Genomic DNA, 24,339 nt, shown 5'->3' on the forward strand with positions numbered 1-24,339 from the left:
AGGGACAGTAGATGTGTCGGCAGCCCCATGACCTATTGGTTGTGATACAGACTTGGTGTTTGAGTGTATGGTTTTCTGGTGGTCTGTGGGCAGTTATTGCTGCAATTTCTGACATTCTGGGCACAGTACCTTATTGGTAGTAAATGTGATTGTGTGCTTGCTGTGACAGTGCTTCAATCAGATACTGTAAGCTGGCATTTTGCTATTTCTGACCACACTTATGCTCAGTGATTGCACCATTTGCTTCCATGTAAACAAGTGACTTGTTTTTTGAGATAAAGGCCAGGTTACATGTCACAGATTGCCCTGCATGTTTAATGGGAACAATATTTCAGAAACAGTTAATTAAATTGAGGCTGTAACACGCTGTCATGCCTTATGGCTAAAACTGATTTACAGGTAAACATTTAAGTGGTTAATTATGATGCTAATTCTGTATGCTGCTGAGGATACATTCTTTACCAGTTTTCCCATGCAATGGAGCCAGGTGACTTAATTGCAAGCAAGGTGAGCAAGATTGTGGGATTGAAATCTGAAACCTGTGCAGATTTATTGAAGGGAACCATTGTTCCTAAATGTTTGATTTTTGTGTTATAATCATTCTGTAGTCTTGTATTAGATCTTGCGTGTACTATCACTAAGCTGTTTGTCTAAAGGTATTCTGATTTTTAAATATGGTTATCTACCAGATTACAACTTTTTTCAATTCTTCAGAAGTTGCTATTCAGCCTTGTTTTTACAGTGGGTGATGTTACCTTGTTTGTTTATAAAAAAAATCTTTGGTATAACTGTAAGTTTAAGTTCTTAATTGTTTGAGATCAAATGAATTTTGCAAATTTTCTTGTCATCTGTCATGTATTTTCAAAATTATTGTACAAAATAAACCTACAAATTTTTGGTATTTATAACCCAACTGCCCCCATCTGCCAGTCCTAATGCCAAGTACCACCACACTACAAACTTTTAGCACTTGTTTCACCTATGTGTCTCAGTCTAATCCATTCAGCCGATCCCATTTTCACTTCATCTTTTGGTGTACGAGTTATTTTGTTCTGATAATAAGCTCTCCAAGCCTTTTTTGGAGTTCCCATACCTTGACTTATGACATTTTACAATTCTGTAATTTTTGAATGTGGATGTTTTTCAAATCTGCTACTAACAATCAATGCTCATTACCTAAGCTCTCACTGGGTATTACTCTAACATCTATAACAAGTCCACTCCTTTCTTCTTCTGTGACGAAACAATCTATTACAGTATTATGCTGTCCATCCCAGCTGTATCTTTTTACCTGATGACAGCATTTTCAGAACCAGCTATTTTCCACAATCAATCCGTTCCTCATAAAAAATAAAAATAAAAAAAAATGTAGGCTGTGTTCACTTTCTACATTTCTTCCATTATATCCATAGGGTCACATATTCTCATGTCCTTTTCCGTCTGCACATATAAATGCACTCAGATCTCTCAATTATGGCTCTATCTTCACTAATGACTTTTTATAAATTGTCCAGAAACTGGTTATCATCATCCTGCCAACATCCAGTTTGGGTACATACATCTGTAACAGAATTATTTTCTCTTTCCTTGAAAGCACAGTTGCCTTCATTACTCTCCCACTGATGTAGAAATGGCTGAGTGTTCTTGCAGATCATTTGCCATGATGAAAACAACTCCATTCTTCATCTCCCTGTAATTTCCATGCTAACAAAGTGTACAATGTTTCCTTACTTTCTTCATCCCTTTCCCTTTCCACTTAGTTTCACTCAGTCACAGTATTATTATTTTCCTCCTTTCGATTAGGTCCACTAGCTCTTCACATTTTGCTTTGAGACTGAATAAATTTATGATCCATATCTGTGTTAATTGTCTCCTCTGTGGATTTGTGTATGGCCTTGTCCATCATCCAGCTGTAAGCCATGATCTGTGCTACAGGTCTGCACACACTGGTATCAATCAACTCAATTGTGTTTTGAGGCTCTTGTATGTTTTGAAAGCGATTGCAAATGTACTCTTTTATTGGCTTGCTAGGCCTACCATACTCAAAAGATTTTCTTTCACGGTTCACACAGATCTTTCTTATTATCTCTAATTTGTACTGCCACTTTCAGCAACAAAAATTTTTATGGACAACTTCCCAATAAGGCGTGCAGTTAAGGAGTATTTTGAATAAAATCACTCACTGATCTCAGTGGCCAGAGACTGGCCATGTGTGTATATGTTGTGCTTGAGTGAAAGTGTGTGTTTTCTCCTACAGGAGGCCTTCTGGCCGGAAGCTAATATGGGTAGCAGTTTTGTTGTTGTGCCTGCCTGCAACTCAACATCTCCTCTACATGGTGAGTAGCTGTCTATTCTTATAGAAATATTAACTTTTATTACTGTTTGCTGTGAACCAATTACAAGCACTTTCACAACCTTAGCGAACATTTGTGTGTGTGTGTGTGTGTGTGTGTGTGTGTGTGTGTGTGTGTGCGCGCGCGCTGAGGTCATCAGTCCCTAGACTTACACATTACTTAACCTAACTTATGCTAAGAACAACACACTCGCCCATGCCCGAGGGACGACTAGAATCTCGGCAGGAGGGGCCAAGCAATCCGTGACATGGCGCCTCAAACCGCGCGACCAGGAAGGGATGGGATGGGAGGGGAGGGGAGGTGGGGGGGTGTCTAGTCATTAGTGAATGAGACAGGAACTGACATTGAGGTAGCAAAACAAAAGCTGAAATGCCTAAATCCATTTTCAAATGTTTCTTTACAAAGGACAACCCCAGAGAATTGCCCCAATTTAATCCTCAAACCACCAAAAAGATGAATGAAATAAGTATTACTGTCAGTAGGGTTGAGAAACAGCCAAAATTGTTAAAACTGAACGAAGTCCTAGGACTGGTGGAATCCCTGTCAGATTCTACACTGAATTTACAGCTGAGTTAGCCTAAATTTTAAATATAATCTATCATAATTCCCTCTAACAAAAAGCTGTGCCCAGCCCTTGGAAAAAAAAAAAAGCACGTAGCATACCCATCTACAAGAAGGGTAGTAGAAGTGATCCACGAAACTATTGTCCAATATCCTTGAAATCGATTTGATGTAGAATCTCATGACATACTCTGAGCTCAAACATAATGAGGTATCTCGAACAGAAAGACCTCCTCAACAGCAATCAGCATGGATTACAAAAACATCAATCATGTGAAAACCAACTCTCAGACATAACATACTGAAAGCTTTGGATCAAGGCTCTCAAGTAGATGCAGTATTTCTTGATTTCTGAACACAAAACATCTGCTTTTTGTCAAAAGCACAATCATATGGGGATCAAGTGAAATTTGTGACTGGACTGAGGACACAACATGTTATCTTGGATGGAGAGTCAGCGTCAGATGAAGTAACTTCAAGTGTGCCCCAGAGAAGTGTGCTGGGATGCTTGCTATTCATGTTGTACAGTAGTAACCTTGTAGACAGTATTAATAGTAACCTTAGACTTTTTGCAGATGATGCAATCATCTATAATGAAGTACTGTTTGAAACAAGCTGCATAAATATTCAGTCAGATCTTGATAATATTTCGAAGTGGTGAAAGCATTGACAACTTGCATTAAATGTCCAGAAATGTAAAACCGTGTACTTCACAAAATGAAAAAATGTAGTACTCTATGATTAAAATATCAATGAGTCACTGCTGGAATCTGACAACTCTGACAAATACCTGGGTTTGAAATGATAGTTAAATGGACACCCTAGCTGCAAACAGGCGTTGATGTACTTCATTGGGGACATGTTGAAAATGTGTGCCCCAACCAGGACTCGAACCCGGGATCTCCTGCTTACATGGCAGACGCTCTATCCATCTGAGCCACCAAAGGCACAGAGGATAGTGCGCCTGCAGGGACTTATCCCTTGCAAGCTTCCCGTGAGACCCACATTCCCAACATGTCCACACCACTACATTCTATTAGGCGCACTACGAATGTAGTGGTGTGGACATGTTGGGAATGTGGGTCTCACAGGAAGCGTGCAAGGGATAAGTCCCCGCAGGCGCACTATCCTCTGTGCCCTCAGTTGCTCAGATGGATAGAGCGTCTGCCATGTAAGCAGGAGATCCCGGGTTCGAGTCCCGGTCGGGGCACACATTTTCAACATGTCCCCAATGAAGAACATCAACACCTGTTTGCAGCTAGGGTGTCCATTTAATTATCATTTCATTTCTAGCAAAGCTGCATGGTCATCAATGGTAACTGTTCTTTCGGGAACAGATACTACCGTCATATATAAATATCTGGGTGTAATACTTTACAGTGACATGAAATGGAATGATTACACAGGCTCAGCTGTGGGTCAAGCAGGTGGTACACCTTGGTTTATTGCTTACAGATCACTTGCGCAACCAGTTCTAAAATATTGCTCAAGTGTGTCGGACCCATACCAGATAGGACTAACAGGACATACTGAACATATACAGAGAAGGGCATCATGAATGGTCATCGGTTTGTTTAATGAGTGGGAGAGTGTCACAGAGATACTGAAGGAACTGAACTGTCAGACTCTTTAAGATAGACGTAAACTATCTTCATAAAGTCTATTAACAAAAATTTTCAAAAACCGGCTTTAAAGGATGACTCTAGGAATATTTTACAATGGCCTATGCATCACTCAGATAGGGATTGTGAGGATAAGATTAGAATAATTACTGCATGCACAGAGGCATTCAAACAACCATTCTTCCCACACTCCAATGTAATGGGAAGAAACCCTAACAACTGGTAAAAAGTGGCGTACCCTCTGCCATGCACCTCACAGTGGTTTGCAGAGTATAGATGTAGATGGGTGAGGCTGGAGGTGATGTCAGATCAACTGTAGAAAATGCTAGCACAATGCCTCAATTCTTGTCTTCATATACACCTTTGACAGAAGCTGTCAACACAGTAGTCTATACCATACATTAAATCTTTGCCTATGAGAGTCTACTTGTGAAACGATATCTTATGTGAAATTATTGGGGGTAAAACCATCATTACACCGTATGTGGAGTTTTAGAACTGAACATTTTATGCATACTCCCAAAAATTATCCAAATTTCAAAGCAAATAAAAGAATATGGTAATGCCAGGTTACAGGAACAATTACAAGTTGTATGATCCGATAACAAAGAAAATAATTTCAGTAAATATGGTTCTCATTGAAAATACTATAGGATACCCTAAAGAACTCGGGTCCTCAACATTATGTCCAAATACAACTTCCCGACAGATCCAGAAGACAAAATTCAACGACCTGTAGAAGATGGAGCATCTGAGGTCAATCAACTTGGAATGAATCTTAGAAACCATTATGAATTACACCCTTGAGTTCATTTCCAAAACTATGTGGCTTGCACAGCAGTCACTGGTGAACCACAAACTTTAAAGGAGGCAATGGCATTAAGAGAGACTGAGAAGTGATATGAAGGAATGAAATGTCCTCATTGGCAATAAATAATACCTTGTACTTACTGGATCTACCTCCAGATCATCAGGCTACTGGTTGTAAATCAGTTTATGACATTAAATGTAGACCAGATGGTGGTATAAAACTATAAATTAAAAAAAAAGCCTTTATGGACTGGAGCACTATCCATGATGTGGGAATCAAAAGTTTGTTCTTTTCTTCTTCTTCTTCTTCTTCGTTTCACCCAACTTTGGGGTACGTTGAATCAATCACTTCTGTGTGTTCTGTGCCTTTCTTTTCGCCCAGTACTGCTTCATTCTTTCTGATCTTGCTTTTCTTTCCTCATCAGAGATGACAATCGTTTTTTTCTTCCTATTTTGGAGCTGGAATCCCTCTTTTCTGTCTTTGCTTATCATTTTTGCGGTCCTGTCTGTGAGCATTTTTTTCTGTGATGTGTAGTTCTCTTAAGTCTTTCTCTGTTTGGATAAACCAATTTGGTTTGGATTTTTTATTCCTGAAGTAGTCAAACATTCTTTTTGTAAGTCTATTTGGGTTCATTCTGAGAATGTGCCCATAAAACTCAATTCTTCTTTTCCTCATTGTATCCGAAAGTTTTTCTGTGGTTTTGTAGTGTGTTTCATTTTTGGTATGAATTAGTTTGTCGTTATGAAATTTGGGGCCTAAAATTTTTCTCAATATTTTTCTTTCTTTGATCTCTAGCCTTTCAATTGGGCCATGGTTAGTGATAGATAATGTCTCAGCTGCATATAGTGCTTCTGGTTTAATGACAGTGTTGTAATGTTTTATTTTTGAATTCCATGAGAGGGACTTTTTATTATAAGTATTTTTAGTAAGCTGAAAGGCTAGTTCAACTTTGTTTCTTCTTAATTCTATTGCTTTTTTCTCAAGGGCGTTCCAGCTAATCCATTCACCAAGATATTTGAATTCTTTAACAATTTCGATCTTTTGGTCTCTTACTTTAAGATATTTCATTGGCTTTTTTATATTTGTGATTATTTTGGTTTTTTCAAAAGAAATTTTAAGGCCTATTTTCTCTGCTTGTTTCTGTAATTCGAGGATCTGTTCTTTGGCTTCTTCCCATGTTTCAGCTAGTAGGGCCATATCATCTGCAAATGCTAGGCAATTAACCTTGATGCCTTTGTTTTTTGTTCCTAGTCGGATTCCACTATTGATTTTCTTGTTCCATTCTCTTACTATTTTTTCTAGGGCACAGTTAAATAACAATGGAGAGAGTCCATCACCTTGTCGTACTCCAGTTTTTATCTCAAATAGGTCTGAGAGTTCTCCCATAAATTTAATTTTGGAGTATGTGTTGGTGATGGTTTCTCTAATTAGGTTTGTAGTTTTATTGTCTAGGTTCAATTCTTTTACTATGGAGATTAGAGATTCCCTGTCTATGGAGTCGTACGCCTTTTGAAAGTCAATGAATGTGATGACATACGCTTTTGCTCTCGATTTTTGGTAGGCCATAAGATTTTTGAGGTTTAGAATTTGTTCTGGGCAGGATCTTCCCTTTCTGAAGCCTGCCTGGTATTCTCCAAGTTGACAATCTAGCTGGGGTTCTGCTCTGTTCAAAAGGACTTTAGACAGTATTTTGTATGTTACGTCAAGGAGCGAAATCCCTCTGTAATTGTTGGGGTCTGTTCTGGATCCCCTCTTATGAATTGGGTGAATGAGGGCCATCTTCCATTCATCCGGAATTCTTTCTGTTTTCCATATTTCTTCAAATATGTTTTGGAGAGATTCTACGGCATTTCTATTGACATTTTTCCACAGTTCAGCTGTAATTTGGTTCTCTCCCGAAGCCTTATAGTTTTTGAGATTCAAAATGATTGATTGTAGTTCCTCGACGGTGGGTGGTTCTGAGTTAGGACTTGTTGAAGTTGAGTTGCTGAAATCCATTTTTTCAATTGGTTCTTTACAGTTGAGAAGGTTTCTGAAATATTCCCTCAAAATTTTGCAATTATCCCTGTTGTTGTGTGCAATATTACCATTTTTATCTTGTAATTGGAGTGTCGGTGGGCTGTACTTGGTTATTTTTTGTTTAAAAGTTCTGTAAAAGCTCCTAGTCTTGTTTTTGTTGAAGTCTTCGTTGATCTTTGTTCTTTTCATAAAGCTTTTTTTTCTTTTTTTCATTTCAAACAGCTTAATTCAGATAATTGTGTGTTTTCTGCTCCAGTTGATGGCCTTAAGACACTTTTTAGCAATTTTTGTCAATGAAGGACTAGTTCTGAGAAAATCAGCCACAGTTATAAATAAATACTTGAATTCAAGATTCATTTTGAAACTGTGCTTGATAATCCCAGATACTTTGTAGATCAGGAAACCAGCTGGGACTGTGAAACTAAAGAAGTGATCATCTGTTAAGAGGGCTATATTAGTTGCAACTTAGAAAGTTCATCATGAACAACTGTTACCTCATGCAACATCTACTGATTACGTACAGTTGACAGATGCACTTTGAACAGTGTCCAGCTAATGAAGACAAGAAAGCCATGGGAAATTCTATTTTGCAAGTCTGTAGGTGGGTTTCTGTTTGCACTGACTGTGGCAGAAATGATACAATGTTTTCTGTCAGTTAAGTAACTCAGGTTCTCAAAACTCTGGACCTGAGCACTGGACTGCTGCTAAATGCATGCTAAAACATCTTCAAGGTACAAGAGATAAGGTATTAAACCTCATATACTCAGATTACAATTTTGTTGTAGATACTGATACTTTTCAAACAAATTTTGGGCTTGCAGCTGGTCGTCGTCCAATACTTCGCACGATATTTCAACTGGGCACCTGCCAGTCATCTTCAGGTGAGCCGTCGCAGACTGACATACTGATACTTGTTGAACAGTGAGTTATGTCAGCAATGGCTGATCACCTGGCCTATTTTCAAAGACTGCCAAGACTGCCCATCCTACCCTTAAAGCTTGTAATGTATTCTGCGAGTTTTATATTTTGAACTACTGATTTGAATGATATTTTCTTGATTTCTATATCACTGTGAGATGATCTATGGATGAATAAAGAAGAAACGATTAACCACTGGACCAGTTACATAGTCATCTCGCAGGCAAAAATAAGTTGCCACACCTACAATAAAAGTGGTGGTGTTGCACCATCCAACACAGCTGCTGACAATATGGCTTCATACATTCTTGCACCAATTCAGGGCAACAAGGAACAACCAAGTCTTTGCAGACAACTGAAGTGCATTGCAATTGTTAAAAAGTAATAAACATCACAAAAATCTGAACACAAAGTTTCATTACATTTATGGGAAGATACGTGATGGTTCTATTCTTGTCTCCTACATCAAGTCAGAAGATTAATTGGCACATATGTTTACAAAAGCACTTTCCGAAGAAAAGTTGCAAACTAATTGAAGATGACTATCAATTGTATCTTTAAAAGCCGCCATATTTTTTAAAATATCTTTGCCACTTCTGACAGACATATGTTCTGCTATTTCTTTATGTAGCGTTCTGTCTTATCACTGTTAATGGAATCTGCTGTGTGTGTCTTGTGTTTGCAGTCCCTTTTTCCTTTTCAAGCAATGAAACTTATTCACCCCAAACTGTCCAACAAAGTAGGCAAATGGAATTTTATAGTCTAAGACCTTGTGTTGGTAAGTTAGTACATGCAAAGTTTCACATTTATCACGCACTTACTTATGGAGATATGAAAAGCTAAACTTTACATTTTTTTTCAAGCAGCTATTTCTTTGACTGACTGCTTCAAATTATCCCTACGAAGATCACTCATAAAATATTTTCTTCTAATTTCATTTAAAACCAAAAAATTCTACAATATGGTGTAGTTTTGTTTCTTTCAAGAAAATACTGCTGGTGATGTGTTTCAAAGTTACTGAAAACTCGGTGGCACGCTGTTGCAACCTGCACTACGGATCTCTGCAAATACCCAATTGGTGATCATGTTTAATGGAAACATTGCAATTGTTCAAACAAAATTTCATCATGATCCATGACAGGCATCGGGAACCTCTAGTTCATCACAATTGGATGAACTGTAAAGGAACCCATACAAGACAAACAAACAAATATTCCATTTTTATATATCAGATTGTCCAAGGAGACGAAAAAGATCACTAAAATAAATATGTTTGAAAAGGCCGTGAAATATGCTTCATCAGTCTAAGTAAACCATACCACACAGTGATTACTTAGTGGACTCTTATTAGTGGTTAATAATGAAATATGCCTAAGATCTACAGTGCATAATACTAATGTCTTATTATTTTCCCAAGATGAACATCTCACTCATCATGGGAAGAGGAATGCTGATTCAGTTTTACACACAAATTGGGAGGACGACATGGAAATGTGTACAGCGAATTGTAGCATGTTTATGGTCCTGGAGTCAGTTTTCTTGGGGTCAATTTTCCAGACAGACTGAGGGGAGAACAAGGGACTTATAAGCATGTTAGTCATGCTGATGTCATCCACCAGCTGGTGTCTGTGGTGTGTACAATGAGTGTGGAGGTACGTGAACAAAGAGTGTAAAAGTATTTCTTATAAGTTATGTTGTGCAAATTATGTGTGAACAACAGATTAGATTCAGTTTTCGTTCCATAGACCCAAAAAGGACATGATTCTCATAGATGCGGAACATGTCAGAAAGTACAACACAAAACATTTGAATATAACACCCACTATCCAGATCATTTGGCAGGAGATTGTCAAAATAGATGACTACATTACCGTGAACTGAGACTGATAATAATACATTTATCATACAAAAAATACCTAATCCTGACTACTGTAACCAAGTGCTGTCAAAACTTAAATCTAACAGACATTTTTACTTAAGCTGGCCTGAGAGTTGCCTATCAAAAAGTCTTCCAAGCTCTGTTGAAACTGTGGTTTATCTGAAACCAAGTTTTTAATATGCAACAGGGACCAAACAAATGAGGTCATGCAATTGTTAGGACACTGACTTATTTGAGAGGACAGAAATTGCCATGTCTGGCCATCCCAATTTATGTTTTCCATGGATTTCCTAAATAATTTTCAGCAAATACTAGGATGGTTCCTTTGGCAAGGCCACTGCCAACTGTCGGCTCTATCCTCGTAAAAACATCCTGATATATTCTACGTCTCTGTATAACTGAGCTATTTATTTTCATTGTACAATGATGACAAACCCTGAATCATTATCAGATGATGACTGGATGAATGAATGAATAAATAAACTGCCAGTCAGTTCAGATCATTCAGGCATTCATCCATCCAACGATCACAATTCAATCTCTCATTTTCTAGCTATGAAGACAATCAACTGAGGTGTATCCATTGTGTAAGCAGAAATAAAAATTCAGTAACAAAATGAATTTGTTTCTATATATTATTTTCTTCTTCCAAAGCCTTATATTATACCCACACCATAAAACCATATAGTATTTCTTTTTATCTGACATTTGAAACAAATCTAATTTATAAAAAACATACCTAGTAAAATAGCCTGGTGGACAAACTAGAACTGAAATTTTAAACAATGGAAAATCCAGGATGGAATGTAACAATTACAGAGAAGCTCTCCGAGATTGCAGATGTGTGTGCAAGTTGCGTTTGCATACGCGAGTGTGTGTGTGTGTGTGTGTGCGTGTGTGTGTGCGTGTGTGTGTGCGTGTGTGTGTGTGTGTGTGTCTACTGTTGACAAACGCCTTATTGGCCACAAGCTATGAGTGTGTGAATCTTTATTGTGCCTATCGTGACTCAGCATCTCCACTATATGGTGAGTAGCAACTTTCCTTATCTGGTATTGTTACAACTGAAATATTTTCAGATGCAGCTCACCAACTCAAACTTCTGCACTTTAAACACAGCTTTGCAGTGTGTAGTTATTTCCACTCAAATTCTCCATCTCTCTGGTTATATGGTCTTCAGGCTCTTCAGGCAGACACAGGACGTCAAATTTCTGAGAACTTAATGTTCCAAACATATATGCTCACCTCTATTGTTTCTCAAATCCTTAACATTAACTGTTTTGTTGCAGATTTTTGTTCTGTTCAAGGTGAAATTATGTTTACTGTCATTTCTACAGCTATAATCATCCAGATCTTAATATAAATAGGAGGCCTTCCAACTCCAGACCTGTTTATAGCTCAGCTAACATGTTCAGCCTACCCCTTTTATTCAAATACGATGTATGTCTAAGGCCATCACCTAACAACAACAACACCACCAACAAGCATAGTAGCTTTAATACTTCTGTAGTGTAGGGTTGGTCATTGTCCTGAAAAATCTCCATAAAACCAAGTAACTGATGTACCTATTGTATCCTTATCACCCACAATACAAAAATATTCATCTTTATGCAGGAGTTTCTAACTACAGTATCAGAACTTTGAGGATTTATAACCAGAATTCATCCATGAAAACTGCACATTCCTGTCAGTTGATAAATGCTGATGTGGGTCTTCATTATCATGAGTAATTCTGCCTTTCAGCATTTCCTTGTCTTATGCTTTGCTCTTCAGTCCCATGCGGTTATTGCTTTGCTTCTTGAACTGTCTATTAGTTGATATCTGCTTCCTCTCCCTTTTTTCCTTTACCACCCCTTAAATTTCCCACTGGGGTATGGCCTAACCAATTTTTCTTCCTATTCCTGTGGTCTCCAAGAGGCTTCTGATCTCTCTCATCTTCTGTTAATTTCTGTCCTACTCAGTCTTCCAAACCCAAGATTTTATTTTGCTTCATACCCAGATTTACAGCCCTTTTTCCTAATATTTTGATAATGTCCAGGTCTATGTCCCACATAAATCTCTGTCCAATTTGGCCACTCACTTCATCAAATTTTCATTCAGTTGCCTGAATAGCAACCACTTCCTCAGCAATTGCTGCTTTCAATCTTATATTTGCGTCACATCTGTGGTCCTCCATCACAGTATTTTTGAAGAATTTGAATTTTAAACCTGCTCTAATTGTCCATCCATCATGATTTTTGTCTGCTTTATTTTTACTCCCATATTTTTGTACTTTCCTACTTTTTATGTCATTCCAAATTCTTCACATTTGAAGCTTAGGTATTGCGCCATTTTCTTAAGAACCTTCTCAGATTCTGCCAATACTACCACGCTGTCAGCAACCCATTTACACTCCACCCTTCTGCCTCTTGAACACACACATTCATCCCACTCATACCCCCACTCTCACGACATCTTCCAGAAGATATAAATATAGCACAAATGAAATGTGAGATTCCTGCCTGCCTCCTATTTCTCCAGTAATTCTCCTAGCAACTCTGACTCTAGCTTTCTGCCTGCAGTACAGTTTCTTAAACTGGATTTTTTTTTTTTTTTTAAGAATAATCAAATTATACCATTTCACTCGGTCAAAAGCTTTTTCCCGACAAACAAAAACTGTTTACATCTTAGCTCTCATGCCTACCTTCTCTTCTTCATCATTATGGTGTCTTGCTATACGTCTGTCTATTCATTACTCAAGATAGCTTTGGTCACATGTGGTATCAAACTTTTCCACACATTCCCTAGGCCAGGCACACAAGGAAACAAATTTAAACTAGCATACCTAATGCATATCCATCTCTCTTTGCAGTAATTGAGGCACAGATTTAAGTGTGTGTTCCATGTTGTCTTATGAGATTATCTTGTGGTGAAGATAATTGGAGAGGAATGAGGAAGGATAGAGCAGGGTGTGGGTGTGGGTGTGGGAAGTGAATGTGGTGGCGGGAGGGAGGGAATAAGATTTGGTACTGCATACATCTCATATCTGCAGATTTCAGATAATAATGGACAGAGTCCAAGTTTATATGAAAACTTACCCTCGAGTTCACGGCATTTGCACTATTAACAGACGGCAATGCAGAAGTTTCTTCTCCATCACCAACCACATCCAACAAATCTTCAACCAGTCCTTCTGCACCACTTCCATCACCATCACATTCAGCATCATCCCCTTCCTCAAAGTCCTCCCACCCTCCATCTTCACAGTCTTCACGTTCGCTAACATCTGCTTCCTCCTCTTCTGCACCATCTTCTTCTTCAGTCATCAAGGTCACATGGCAAATTTCAGTATTTTCTCTTACACCTAATGTGCTATCATTTGTAACAGGGGTAGATACTTCATCACCAGAGACTTCTCTTGATGGCCCAGCACTATCAGTTTCAGCAATACTATCTGGAAGTTCCACACAAACGGGTTCAGTTGGACTTGGACTTGTACATTCAGTCTTATTCGATGAGTTTGAACATGATGCGGCCATTATAGTTGTGTTTGCCCTGTAAAATGACATAAAAGATCAGTGACGCAAAAGTACTGGAAACAGCAACATAAAACTACTTCGTAAATAGGTATTCGCGAGCTGTACTAGATTAATAAATAACATAAACGTGACACTACAGAGGATCCAGTGGCGAGCACCACAAACTTAAAATTTGCTTCTTTACCAGTCCATCTTATACTCATACACGGAACTTTTACTTAGTCATCCAACAGAAGTCTATAACCCCACACCCACAAAAAAAAAAAAAAGAGGTGCCTTAGTTCATCAACAGCAACAACTGTATTTTTCATACATTTTTGTATTCAAAATTCAATCATGCTGCGATGCAATCAACGAACAGCGAAGCCACTTAAACTTATCATTGTTGTAGATACCCGCCTCAACAAAAAGTTTGTTTTCCTCTAACATTTAATCCATTTTCAAAAACGGTTACGCCAAAAGAGACTGCTAAATATAACAAACAAGGGGGAAAAGCCTTCTTTACTCATCCATCAATGCGTTCAGATCGACATTTATTGTTTTTCGGCAGGCTTTTAACCGAAAAGAGGCGCTCTCTAAGTGTCTTTTACTTATTCAGATACTAGGAACAGGCAAGTAACTTAACATTCATACTCGGACACTTGCACGGACAGAAATTTACGAACCATTAAGTTCCTCAGGCAGCCATACTTCATGGTCAAATCAGATGTACAGCGCCGTATAAGCTGTCAGTGCTGTCATCTACAGACGAAAAATCGAAGTAGGCTTTTGTTTACACATATTTACGACGAAATGCACGTGAACTTATTCTTTCGCACTGTAACAACACGGGAAAGCTCTCGAAGAATGAATCACATATTTATTTCCCATAACGTGGCAATATAAGAACAATTAATTTTTGAGGTTACAGTCGATTCTCGTTTGAACTAATTGAGTGAATAAATAAATGGAAAATTTGGAAGTTTAATAATGTTGACAAATGATTTATTTGCTTTGATATCAAAACCAAGTGTGGGATATGCAACCTCCCTGGCATAGGATATGGGGTTTCCATGTGCTGGGTTGTTGGTAATAGAAACGGCAGACAAGCGTTACTGATCGATATTGAACGTCATTTCCGGAAGACCCTGGAATTTGATGTTGATGAAAAATGTGAGAAGAAACGCTAATGGGGTTAAATTTTATACATTATTCACGCCGTGTTTAGCTGAAATAATTCAGAAACTCAAACGGTCAGGATATCAGCTGATAAACTTCAACAACATAATGTAAGTTAAAGAGAATTCTCTGGACTAGTATACGCGATGTTTTGACACAACGATCAGTATTATTGTAGACAGTAATTTACTGTCAGCAGTTTATTAGGTCGTTTCTTTGTTTTGTTTATAATATTTGGGTTTTAACAGTTGTTTCGGAGTTAATATGTCTGTATCAAAAGATCGCCACTCCTATGACAGGGACAGCAGCAGTGACACAGAAGATTACCATGACTCGGACGACCGAAGGCGTCGTGTGTACCACAAAAACCGAATGAGGTAATTATACCTTGTTGTAGTTATTAGTATTATTTTGTGTCATTTATTTGGTTGCTGTTTCAACTCCATCTTGCTAGATACCCAACTGATCATCAAAAGTATGTCATCTGCAGTATGATCTAATGGTGGATTAAAGTGTTGATAGGGTTCTGGAATTAACTGAAGCCTTTCGTATCGCTTTATCAGCTCACAAGTAAACTGGAACTAAGCCACAAATAAGTATTTCACCACACCTAAGGTTTCATACATTCGTTGGCTTTGCCCACTGAGAGCCAATTTGTCATCTTTAGCCCTAATCGTCATCTTTCGAACTAATCTGTAGTTACGCTACGAAATCTACATTCCAGAAATTAATATACGATAAAAAAGGTAAAGTATAGTGCATGTGTGATGTCACACACCTCAATATCGTGAGATCACAGGACGAATCTGACATCTGGTATTGGTAGGTTTAGTTAATCCATCAAAATTTTGCTTTTCTGCATATGGAACCGAAATTCTTTTCTCAGTTGAAGAACACATAAATACTAAAATATAGAGATCATGTGTCTCAAATGGTGAGACATCCTGAATGTAAAAATAAATCTAGGGATGTAGCAGATAGTGGACTAGGGTCAGTGTGACGTATTTTTTAAGAGGTGTGAGACAATATAGCAGTTCATTAGTTCAGCAACTTAACAGAAGGCCAAATAGAGAGCTTTGTTTATAGATGTATAAACACCTATAACACCAGCATAAATAACATACTGGGGAGAGGAGGAGTAAACATTCTTAAGGCCATTTAGGGGAAATTGTAGACTTGTGCTGAAATTTAAAATGGAAAGTTAAGGTATAATTCCTGTGGTCAACAATAGTCATTAGACGCTCACCATAACTGCACATGGAGAAGGAAATCAGTTGTGTCCATTTTAACGGACACATCCAGGCATTTGTTAAATGATTTTTAGAAACCCATGGAGAAAATACATCTATAGCTGTCTGGAGGGCTCACTTCAGTTGTTGCATTGTGCCCCACATTTATCTTCATTGTAACAGAGTGCCTTCCATTGCAGTAAAATTTAAGAAATAGGCTACAAAACTAATAACAGTTGTAACAGAAGCATGTTTTTGAACTTCTTTGTTATTATGAACTAGTGTATCTCAAAAATGAGAAACACATTTCCTGATCAAACAAACTGAGCTCTTATCAATGATGCAAAGGAAAATCAAATCTGAAATTACCATTTTGAAATATAACCCTTTGAATATTGACAGAGTTAATGAATTTTTTAAAATTATTTTGGTCTTGAATAACTCAGCATTTATTGGAGGAATCTGGATGCCACTCGCACAGCCCTATGAGATGCTGGCTAGCTGTAAATGGGGAAACAAATCATTATCAGAAAGTAATTCTGCCATAAGATGTAATCTGCTGAAAAATTGTACAAGTTTGTCACAAGGTTTAACGGCTACTTTGACAGCAAATTGTGATAAATCTGCTGTACACTGAGCACCTGTTCAGCAGCTGTGCTGTTGCACCTAAAATGCTGGGCAGTTTCAAATCATTAGCAATAGTAAAGCAAAATTGGTGATTAGTTCATGTGTAATGCTATGGAAAACTAGCCTTTACAAAACCGTGGCTGTTTTGGCCTAACCACACAACTTATTAAGCTGTAATTTGGTATGGCTTCATGTAAAACCCATATGCAAGGAAGCATCCGATTCCACCCGTCTGCTTTTGACCCATGACGGTAAGGGTGTTGTGGTGTGTGATGTCGTTACGGTGCGGAGTTTGATTTGGTTGTGTTTGTAAATGTTGTCTTGTTTTGTTTGATGGCATCCTCTCTCTCTCTCTCTCTCTCTCTCTCTCTCTCTCTCTTTTGGTGTGTGTGTGTGTGTGTGTGTGTGTGTGTGTGTGTGTGTGTGTGGGATGGCTGCCAGAAATTTGTTGGTGGTAATGAATTGTGTTTTTTCTTTTTTATTATTATTTTCCCCTTGAGTTGTAATTTGTTGTGTATAGAATGTGTTTTAATTTACATAGGGATGTTTGAGTTTTTAATTGTTGAGGTGGTGTGGTTTTGGTTATGGTTTTCGTAGTAGTTTTTTTTAAAAAATCAGTTGTTATAGGTCAAGGGAAATGATCAGTTCCTATTTTCGTATTTTTATATGTAGGTATAGGTGTTTAGGTACTGTCAGCTGTGGTCAAGGGAAATGTCTGATTCCAATTTCCGTGGTTTTTGCTGTAGGCATTGGTGTTTTGGTATCTTTAGCTGCCATTGACCTGTACAGGTCATGGGAAGTTTCCAACTCCTGTAGATTTTGTAATTATTATTATTATTATTATTATCATCATCATTTTCATCTTGTGTGTTTTGGTATCATGATGTGTGGTTTTATTTTATTTTTTTACTATTATATTTAGCTTGTCCCCTCCATAAAACCCCCAATTTCCCGTTAGTTTGATTGTATTTTTGTAGGGAGATGTTATTGTTTTATTTGTACGTATTTTCGTATTTATTGCCATGTGTATGAAGTGATATCATAGGCACCATATTGGAGACACTTAGACTAACCATTTCTGCCATATTGATGACATTGTGGGTCAAAGTAGACGGGTGGAATTGGACACTTCCGTATTCCCCATCCTGTAAAAATTTCATCAAAATTGGAGTGTCGAATAGGAACATTTTTTTAAATTCAGATTATTTGACATGGTATGACCCTATTGTGACTGCAACTGGTATTATTTAGCTAGCTGTGAAGCAAGTAGGGGCAGCAGAGACACTGTTATCATCACTACCATGATGACTGTGACCTTACCTCCATCATAAAGTCACTGTGATTTTCTTATTGTAATAATAATATTGTTGAATAGCACCTGTTTGAAATTTAACAGAGATAAATACAAATCCACATATATTGTTACAGTTGGGTTCATGATATCACCTCCCTTGGTAATAAAGGGCGTATAAAGTGTAAAATTGTATTATTTAGTTGATCAGAGTGCCATTATGCATAGTCTCATGATCAGGAATAGTAAAATTGTATTATTCAGTTGATCAGAGTGCCATTATGCATAGTCTCATGATCAGGAATGTGAGTACCAATCCCCCCTTCTCATCTTCCTCCCTCTCACCACCCTCCTCATCCCTGCTCCATTTACCCAACCCGACCTCTGAATCAAACCAACTTGGTCATGATAAAAGTTTCTGCATGCATTGCTATAAAGAATAAAACATCTTGCATTCCATGAGAAATTGTATACGCTGTTGACTCAAGTCAGTCCTTTTGAAAGAATATTAATATTTGTTTTGGTAATTAAATTCTCTCTCTCTCTCTCTCTCTCTCTCTCTCTCTCTCTGCTGGATACACATTCGCAAACTATTTATTTTGTAACAACTTCAAGAGGAAAAAAGACAAAAACAACAGACTACCACAGACGACAGTTCAAAAACTTATGCACTCAGTCTTTCAACACAGGTTTCGAACTCTGATTTTTATAATAGAGTTGTTCATTTTTTCTGGAGGCTTCTTGAAAATACAGCTAAAGAAATATTATTTAAAAGATTTTTTTTTACCATGTTGCACAAGAGTGAATGCTGTCATTCTTTCTCAATGAGTCCATTGTAATTGCACAAATTCCCTGAAACAGTACATGTACTGGATTGGGGGTTAAACAAGTCCAAACAGTGATCTCTCATTTGTGACAACAGGTTATAATTTCACAGACTAACAAATTATTTGTGAATGTTCCCACATATGTTGTGCTACTAGACTAAAAAGAGGAAAAATAGCTGTTGTTGTTGTTCAGTGTTAGTGACCGTCTCCAGCTAGCACTGAAAGTGTTGTGCAAAGATAAGCTCTGCATCATTAAGTTTATGTTCCCAGTAATATAAAAGAGGGGTGAGTATTAGTAAAGGCTGCAATCACATCTGTATGCTTTCTCTGAAAACCACTGTGAAGTGCTTTGTAGGAGGTACTTCCCATTGTACCAGAAATAACTGCTGCTTCCCAGGAAGAAAGTCTAAATGTCTTTGTTCTTGGCTTAATCAGTCAGTGTAATCTCTTTTTTTTTTTTTTTTTTTTTTTTTTTTTTCAGTCCTTACAGGAACAGAATGCACTTGGCTGTTGTTTTTGCTGGCTTCTCCACTAAATTGTGTTTCTTAGAATTTTGTAAGTAGGTTTTCATGGAATAGTTGGTACCTATCTTACAGTGTCTGACAGCTCAGGTTTTTCTGTATTTTCTTGACCCTCTCCTGTGGTTTAATCAAGCCTGTGAACATTATTGCTGCCTTTTATTGTATATGCTTAATATCCTATTTGGCATGTACCCCTGAAGCTTGAGAAATATTTTAAAATAGCATTCACAAGTGTTTTGTAAGTGGTCTCCTTTGTCGTTCAGATACTGTATGGAGGTTGTGAAAGAATGAAGTGTACATGTAAGAGGTGGAAGTTCAGAATGGTTTAAGACAAAGAGAGGTGTTCAACGAGACAGTTCACTTTCCCCATTACTCTTTAATCACACTTACGGACACAACCATGAAAGAAATCAAAGAAATAGAAAATGAAGATCTCTGTGCTTTTGCTGATGCCATCAACATTTGGAAAGGGATGAAAATGAAGGTTCAGAGGAGACTGGATTACTGGAATAAAAAATTAAGGGATTCAAGTTGACTGTGAGTATAAGAAACCCAATCTGGACTGATGAAGTCCCTCTAAGAACTAAACAAACCTTGTATAAAACCTATCTCCTGGCAATCATGATGTATAGTCTAAGATCCTTGTCATAATTGAGAGAGAAGAGAAATATAAGCATGTGAAATGAAGTTCCTTAGGTCAGGTCTACAAAAAACTGGAAGAGACAGTCAGGAACGAACATATAAGTAGAAGCCTGCAGGCAACCTTGACCATGGAAGAAAGAGTGATGAGTGCTGTGAGATTGAAGTGGTTAGGTCATGTGAATCGAACTGCACATCAGTATTTGGAGATGGAGCTGCCAGGAAAAAGATTGACTGGGTGGCCTAAAAAGAGATGGGCAGACCATTTTAATGAAAATCTCAAGAGGAGAGGAGTTTTGGGGTGCAGTGGAGAGAGAAAAGCTATACCAGGACAGAAATCAGTTGAGGCATATTGTTCACTTAGTTCCTACCCAACTTGCTGGGAGGAAATCCGGTGGTGGTGAGTTGTATGAGATGACTGATTCCAGTTCTCACATTGATATTGTGGGCATAAAATAATCCTCCTCCTCCTCATTTTTTTCATCTTCTAATTGAATATGTCTTTAGTGTTTTTCGGGCAGTACTTCATGATACATAACGGCATCATCTGCAAAAAGTCTGAAGATACCATTGTTTGTCAGATCATTATATACAAAATGAATGGAAAGGGCCCCTGTAGACTTCACTGGGACATGCTTGAAGTTACTTCTATTCATGACTCTCCATCCAATGTAACATTCTGCTCCTCCATACCAAGAACTCCTCAATCCAGTCACATTTTTCTCCTTGTGATCATACTTTTGCATATAAATTTCAGTTTCATACTGAGTCATACACTTATCAAAAGTCAAGAAATACTACATCCCACACATCTGAGTGCCTTGATCCAAGGCATCCAGGATGTCATATGAGAAAAGTGAGAGTTGATTTTTCATGTGACCAATTTCTTTGCAATCCATGTTGATTGGTGTGGAGGAGAGCTCTATTCTGTGATTCTACAGTGGGTGGACGTGGGTGAGATTGGATTGTAGTTTCATGTATCTCTTCGCTATCCTTTCTTGTAAGTGGGGGTGACTTATGCTTCCGTCCAGCCACTGAGCACAGTTTTGTATTAAACAGATCTGTGATATAATATGGTCAACAGATGTGCTAACTCTTCAGAATTCTGTACAGAATGTGACAGGGATTTCTTAGGCCTGGAGCATGACAATTTTAGTGATTTCAACTATTTCGCAGTACTTCTTAACCTCTTACGAATATCACTCATCTTTGTAGTGGTGTGAGGATTAAAGTGGTTTAGTATTGACAAATACTCAATTTTGTCATGTAATTGAAACTGTAGCAATTTTTAAAAATGACAGTGGGTATAAGAAATATAAATATTGTTTGTCAGAGGAACACACAACTAAAAATATATACTTATTTCTACCAGTAGAGCACTGGGGCAGTACAGTTCTGCATAACAAACCTAAAAAGGCAAATTAGGTCCAACAACAATTACTTTTCTTTCCTCATTCACAAAGACAATGAAAACAATGTGCACAAACAGAAGTGGCACAAACAAGTACAGTAGTTATTGCATCATTGTCTGCAAATGTACAACATGTAAAGGAGACATATTGCCTACTGGCTACCAGAAAAACATATAGATAGCAGCAGTATTCAGTTTCATGCTCCTGAACAAGCAAAACAAGGAGCCAGAGTAACATTCACAGTGAAATCAATACTAAGGGGTTTACTTGAAGAACCAAAGCTCTTGGAAACAGAGTTGACCATGTAATGCTATTTTTTGGGTATTGAGTGCCTTGTCTTTACAGTAGAAGTTTTGTGTAAGAAGTATGGCTGATACAACCAGTCACTCACTCAGCTAATCCTCCATCCATTGTAGGATCCCCAGATCAGTGGACAAACAAACATAAGGGAAAACATTGCCAATAAAATCTCTCAGCAGTTGAACATAACATGTATTGAGAATAGGTGTGGAGGAGCTGCAGCTTTCAGTTCAGGAAAGCCCACTATATCTTCAGTACAAGAAACATTTTATGTTAAGTTTGAAGTACCGGTTGATCACTGCTTCAGCTTCTCAAGGGTTGGTGCTTCAGTCATCTTTCTGGTTATAATCACATTTTATCTCCAATAAATTTACTGTTCATCTTTCTTGTTACAGAGATTGGATTATATCACACTTACAGATGTCCAGCATTGTGTTCTGAAAAATAGATTTTTGTGTCTGTGAGGCAGTACATTAATGTTGGAGTTGCAAATGATGGCGGTCAAGTTTAGGCTTGTTCTGCGCACCTACATCTCGCATTCTCTGACAGCCAATGAGAATTCAAGAGTACTGAGCACTCTGCTGTGAATGTTGTATGGTGTGCAACCATTCAACTTGATCATAGCGAATTATTTAGTGAATCTTTATTCCATTTGTTGTAAGTTGTCATGGCTGATGATGGTTTTAAGTGACAAATTGTACATAAGCAAGTGAGAGACATAATTTGCGCGGGGATACACGCTTTCACAAAGCGTAAAGCACATGTATGCGTGGACTGCAACTGTTGTTTGGAATCGGCAACAATACAATCCCCGTCCCTGTTTTGTCCTGTGCAAACCACCATCGTTCGTGGAGTGGACTATTGTTAATAATGCTTGTAACTATATATGAGTAGATCATATATGTAAGTGATGACCAGTCCTCTGTTATGGCCAGTGATGAAGTTTGTGGGGTGGAGATTTTAATCTCTTACAAAGTAGCTGTCTCACTAGCATTTCATCTAGTGATCAGCTACCCATAAGTACCAGCTGTAGTGAATTAAATTCTTAACTCCATACTTTTAGAAACATAACGATCAAGTATAAATATGGCAGGCACAAAGTGGCCCACTGTTTTCTGTAATTCAGGCCACTTGGTCTCAAAAAAAAAGTATGTGGTGAAATCTCACAAGGAAACCTTCAAGACTATAGTGCGGAAACATAAATGTCACTTCGTGCAGCAGCCAATATTGAGCTCTTATAGCCACCCATAATCCTATGTCACTCGCCTATTTAATTTTCATTGGTGACATAATCAGAATCAAGTGTTGAAGACATCTGATCCACATTGTTTCAGAACCTCAACACCTTCCCTCTCCTTCTGTTTAATCAACCATCCAGATTTAGGTTCACCGTGATTGCTTTGGGTAGATACAGGAATATGTTGATTGAAAGGGAATGGCAAATTTCCTTCCCCAGTTTGAGTTTGTGCTCCATCTCTAATGACTTATAGATAGGCCATGAAAATCAAACCTGGTTTCCTCAGCAGCTTCATAAGCTGTTGTCCAGTATCTTGATGTCCACCTTGCCATGACTCTCTAAAAACTCCTATTAACATTAAGTCTACCAGACTCCAACAATACCACTACTCAAAGATTTGCCATCTGTCGTTACCGTAGCTACTGTGAAAAGCAGGCCCACTTCCAATATGCTGAAGGTCTTGTCAGTGCCTTTGCAGGCAGACAGTATCTTCATAGAGATCTCCCATGCCTTATCTTTACATAAACCCAACATTCATTGAATGCATGCTGATGGACTACAAAGAAATGCATCCTTTGCCATTCAGTACCACAAAGGACTGTAACAACTAAACTAGTTTCATCAATAGCATTTAGATTGCTTCTTGTTCTGTCCAGAACTGAGGAACCATCATTCGCTCACCTCTCGAAGTGGTATTCGACATTGCACCCAACCTACACAATATCCTTGTCATTCACTTTGCCATTGTTTCTCCCAACTCATTACCTCATACACCATATGCCTGTGGGGGAACCATGTGCAAGACATATCTCACATATCCACCATCCACTTCAAACTCTGGGCCCCTAATAGTATTTTCCACCCCATCAGTGACACCACCACTTGAGGAAGTAGCTCATTATGCACATGAATAAGACCTCAAAAACTATCAACAACTATTCAAGGTACAACGAGGCAACCTAGTTGCAAAGCTTGCTTGTCTGCTTCTGGCTGTTGACTTAAGTGTCTGCTTCATAGCCCCAAAGTATTTGGATGCTTTTTGCCAAACCAGGTTTTCAGAATTGCATAGGTGGAAACCCTCATTGCAGTGTGGACTTGATGGTCACTGGTACCTGTTGAAATAAACACGTTAACTGTGATTATGTTGCACTTTTTTCAGCATCAGTAACTACTGTATCATTTTTTCCACTTCCATCCCTTTTTGAGATTAACTGCTGAATGTTTTGGATTTTTTCTGTATTTTTTTTGTCATGGAAGATGTCTATTCAAAAGTTTGCCCAGAGTTCTCTATTTTGATTGATAGAGAGACTGGTATATCCCACGACACCTGTAATGGGCTGTTACGCCGAAGAGTTATTGTGAAAATTTGTGTAATCCAATGAAAAATAATCTGTTTAATTATTGATAAAGACCTGCAGA

The 24,339-nt window shown here is 38.0% G+C and overlaps 2 protein-coding genes across 5 annotated transcripts in view; one reads left to right on the forward strand and one right to left on the reverse strand.

The window, feature by feature from the left end:
• Positions 1-14,444, reverse strand: part of LOC126260219 (F-box/WD repeat-containing protein 7-like) — a 120,578-nt gene extending 106,134 nt beyond the window's left edge. Inside the window, exons 1-2 of the mRNA XM_049957519.1 lie at positions 14,345-14,444; positions 13,239-13,695 (exon numbers count right to left, since the gene is read on the reverse strand). Coding sequence (XP_049813476.1) covers positions 13,239-13,679 — 441 coding nt within the window. The 5' untranslated portion in view covers positions 13,680-13,695; positions 14,345-14,444. The remainder of the gene's footprint in view (positions 1-13,238; positions 13,696-14,344) is intronic.
• A 336-nt stretch (positions 14,445-14,780) lies between these two features.
• Positions 14,781-24,339, forward strand: part of LOC126260220 (BTB/POZ domain-containing protein 10) — a 143,309-nt gene continuing 133,750 nt past the window's right edge. For 2 of the 4 annotated variants that reach the window (XM_049957520.1, XM_049957523.1), the window contains exons 1-2: positions 14,781-14,947; positions 15,086-15,214. In XM_049957520.1, the coding sequence (XP_049813477.1) occupies positions 14,817-14,947; positions 15,086-15,214 (260 nt within the window). In that variant the 5' untranslated portion in view covers positions 14,781-14,816. The remainder of the gene's footprint in view (positions 14,948-15,085; positions 15,215-24,339) is intronic. The other 2 variants (XM_049957522.1, XM_049957524.1) reach the window with 1 other exon arrangement.

Source organism: Schistocerca nitens, chromosome 5 (genome assembly GCF_023898315.1).
Source record: "Schistocerca nitens isolate TAMUIC-IGC-003100 chromosome 5, iqSchNite1.1, whole genome shotgun sequence".
NCBI lineage: Eukaryota > Metazoa > Arthropoda > Insecta > Orthoptera > Acrididae > Schistocerca > Schistocerca nitens.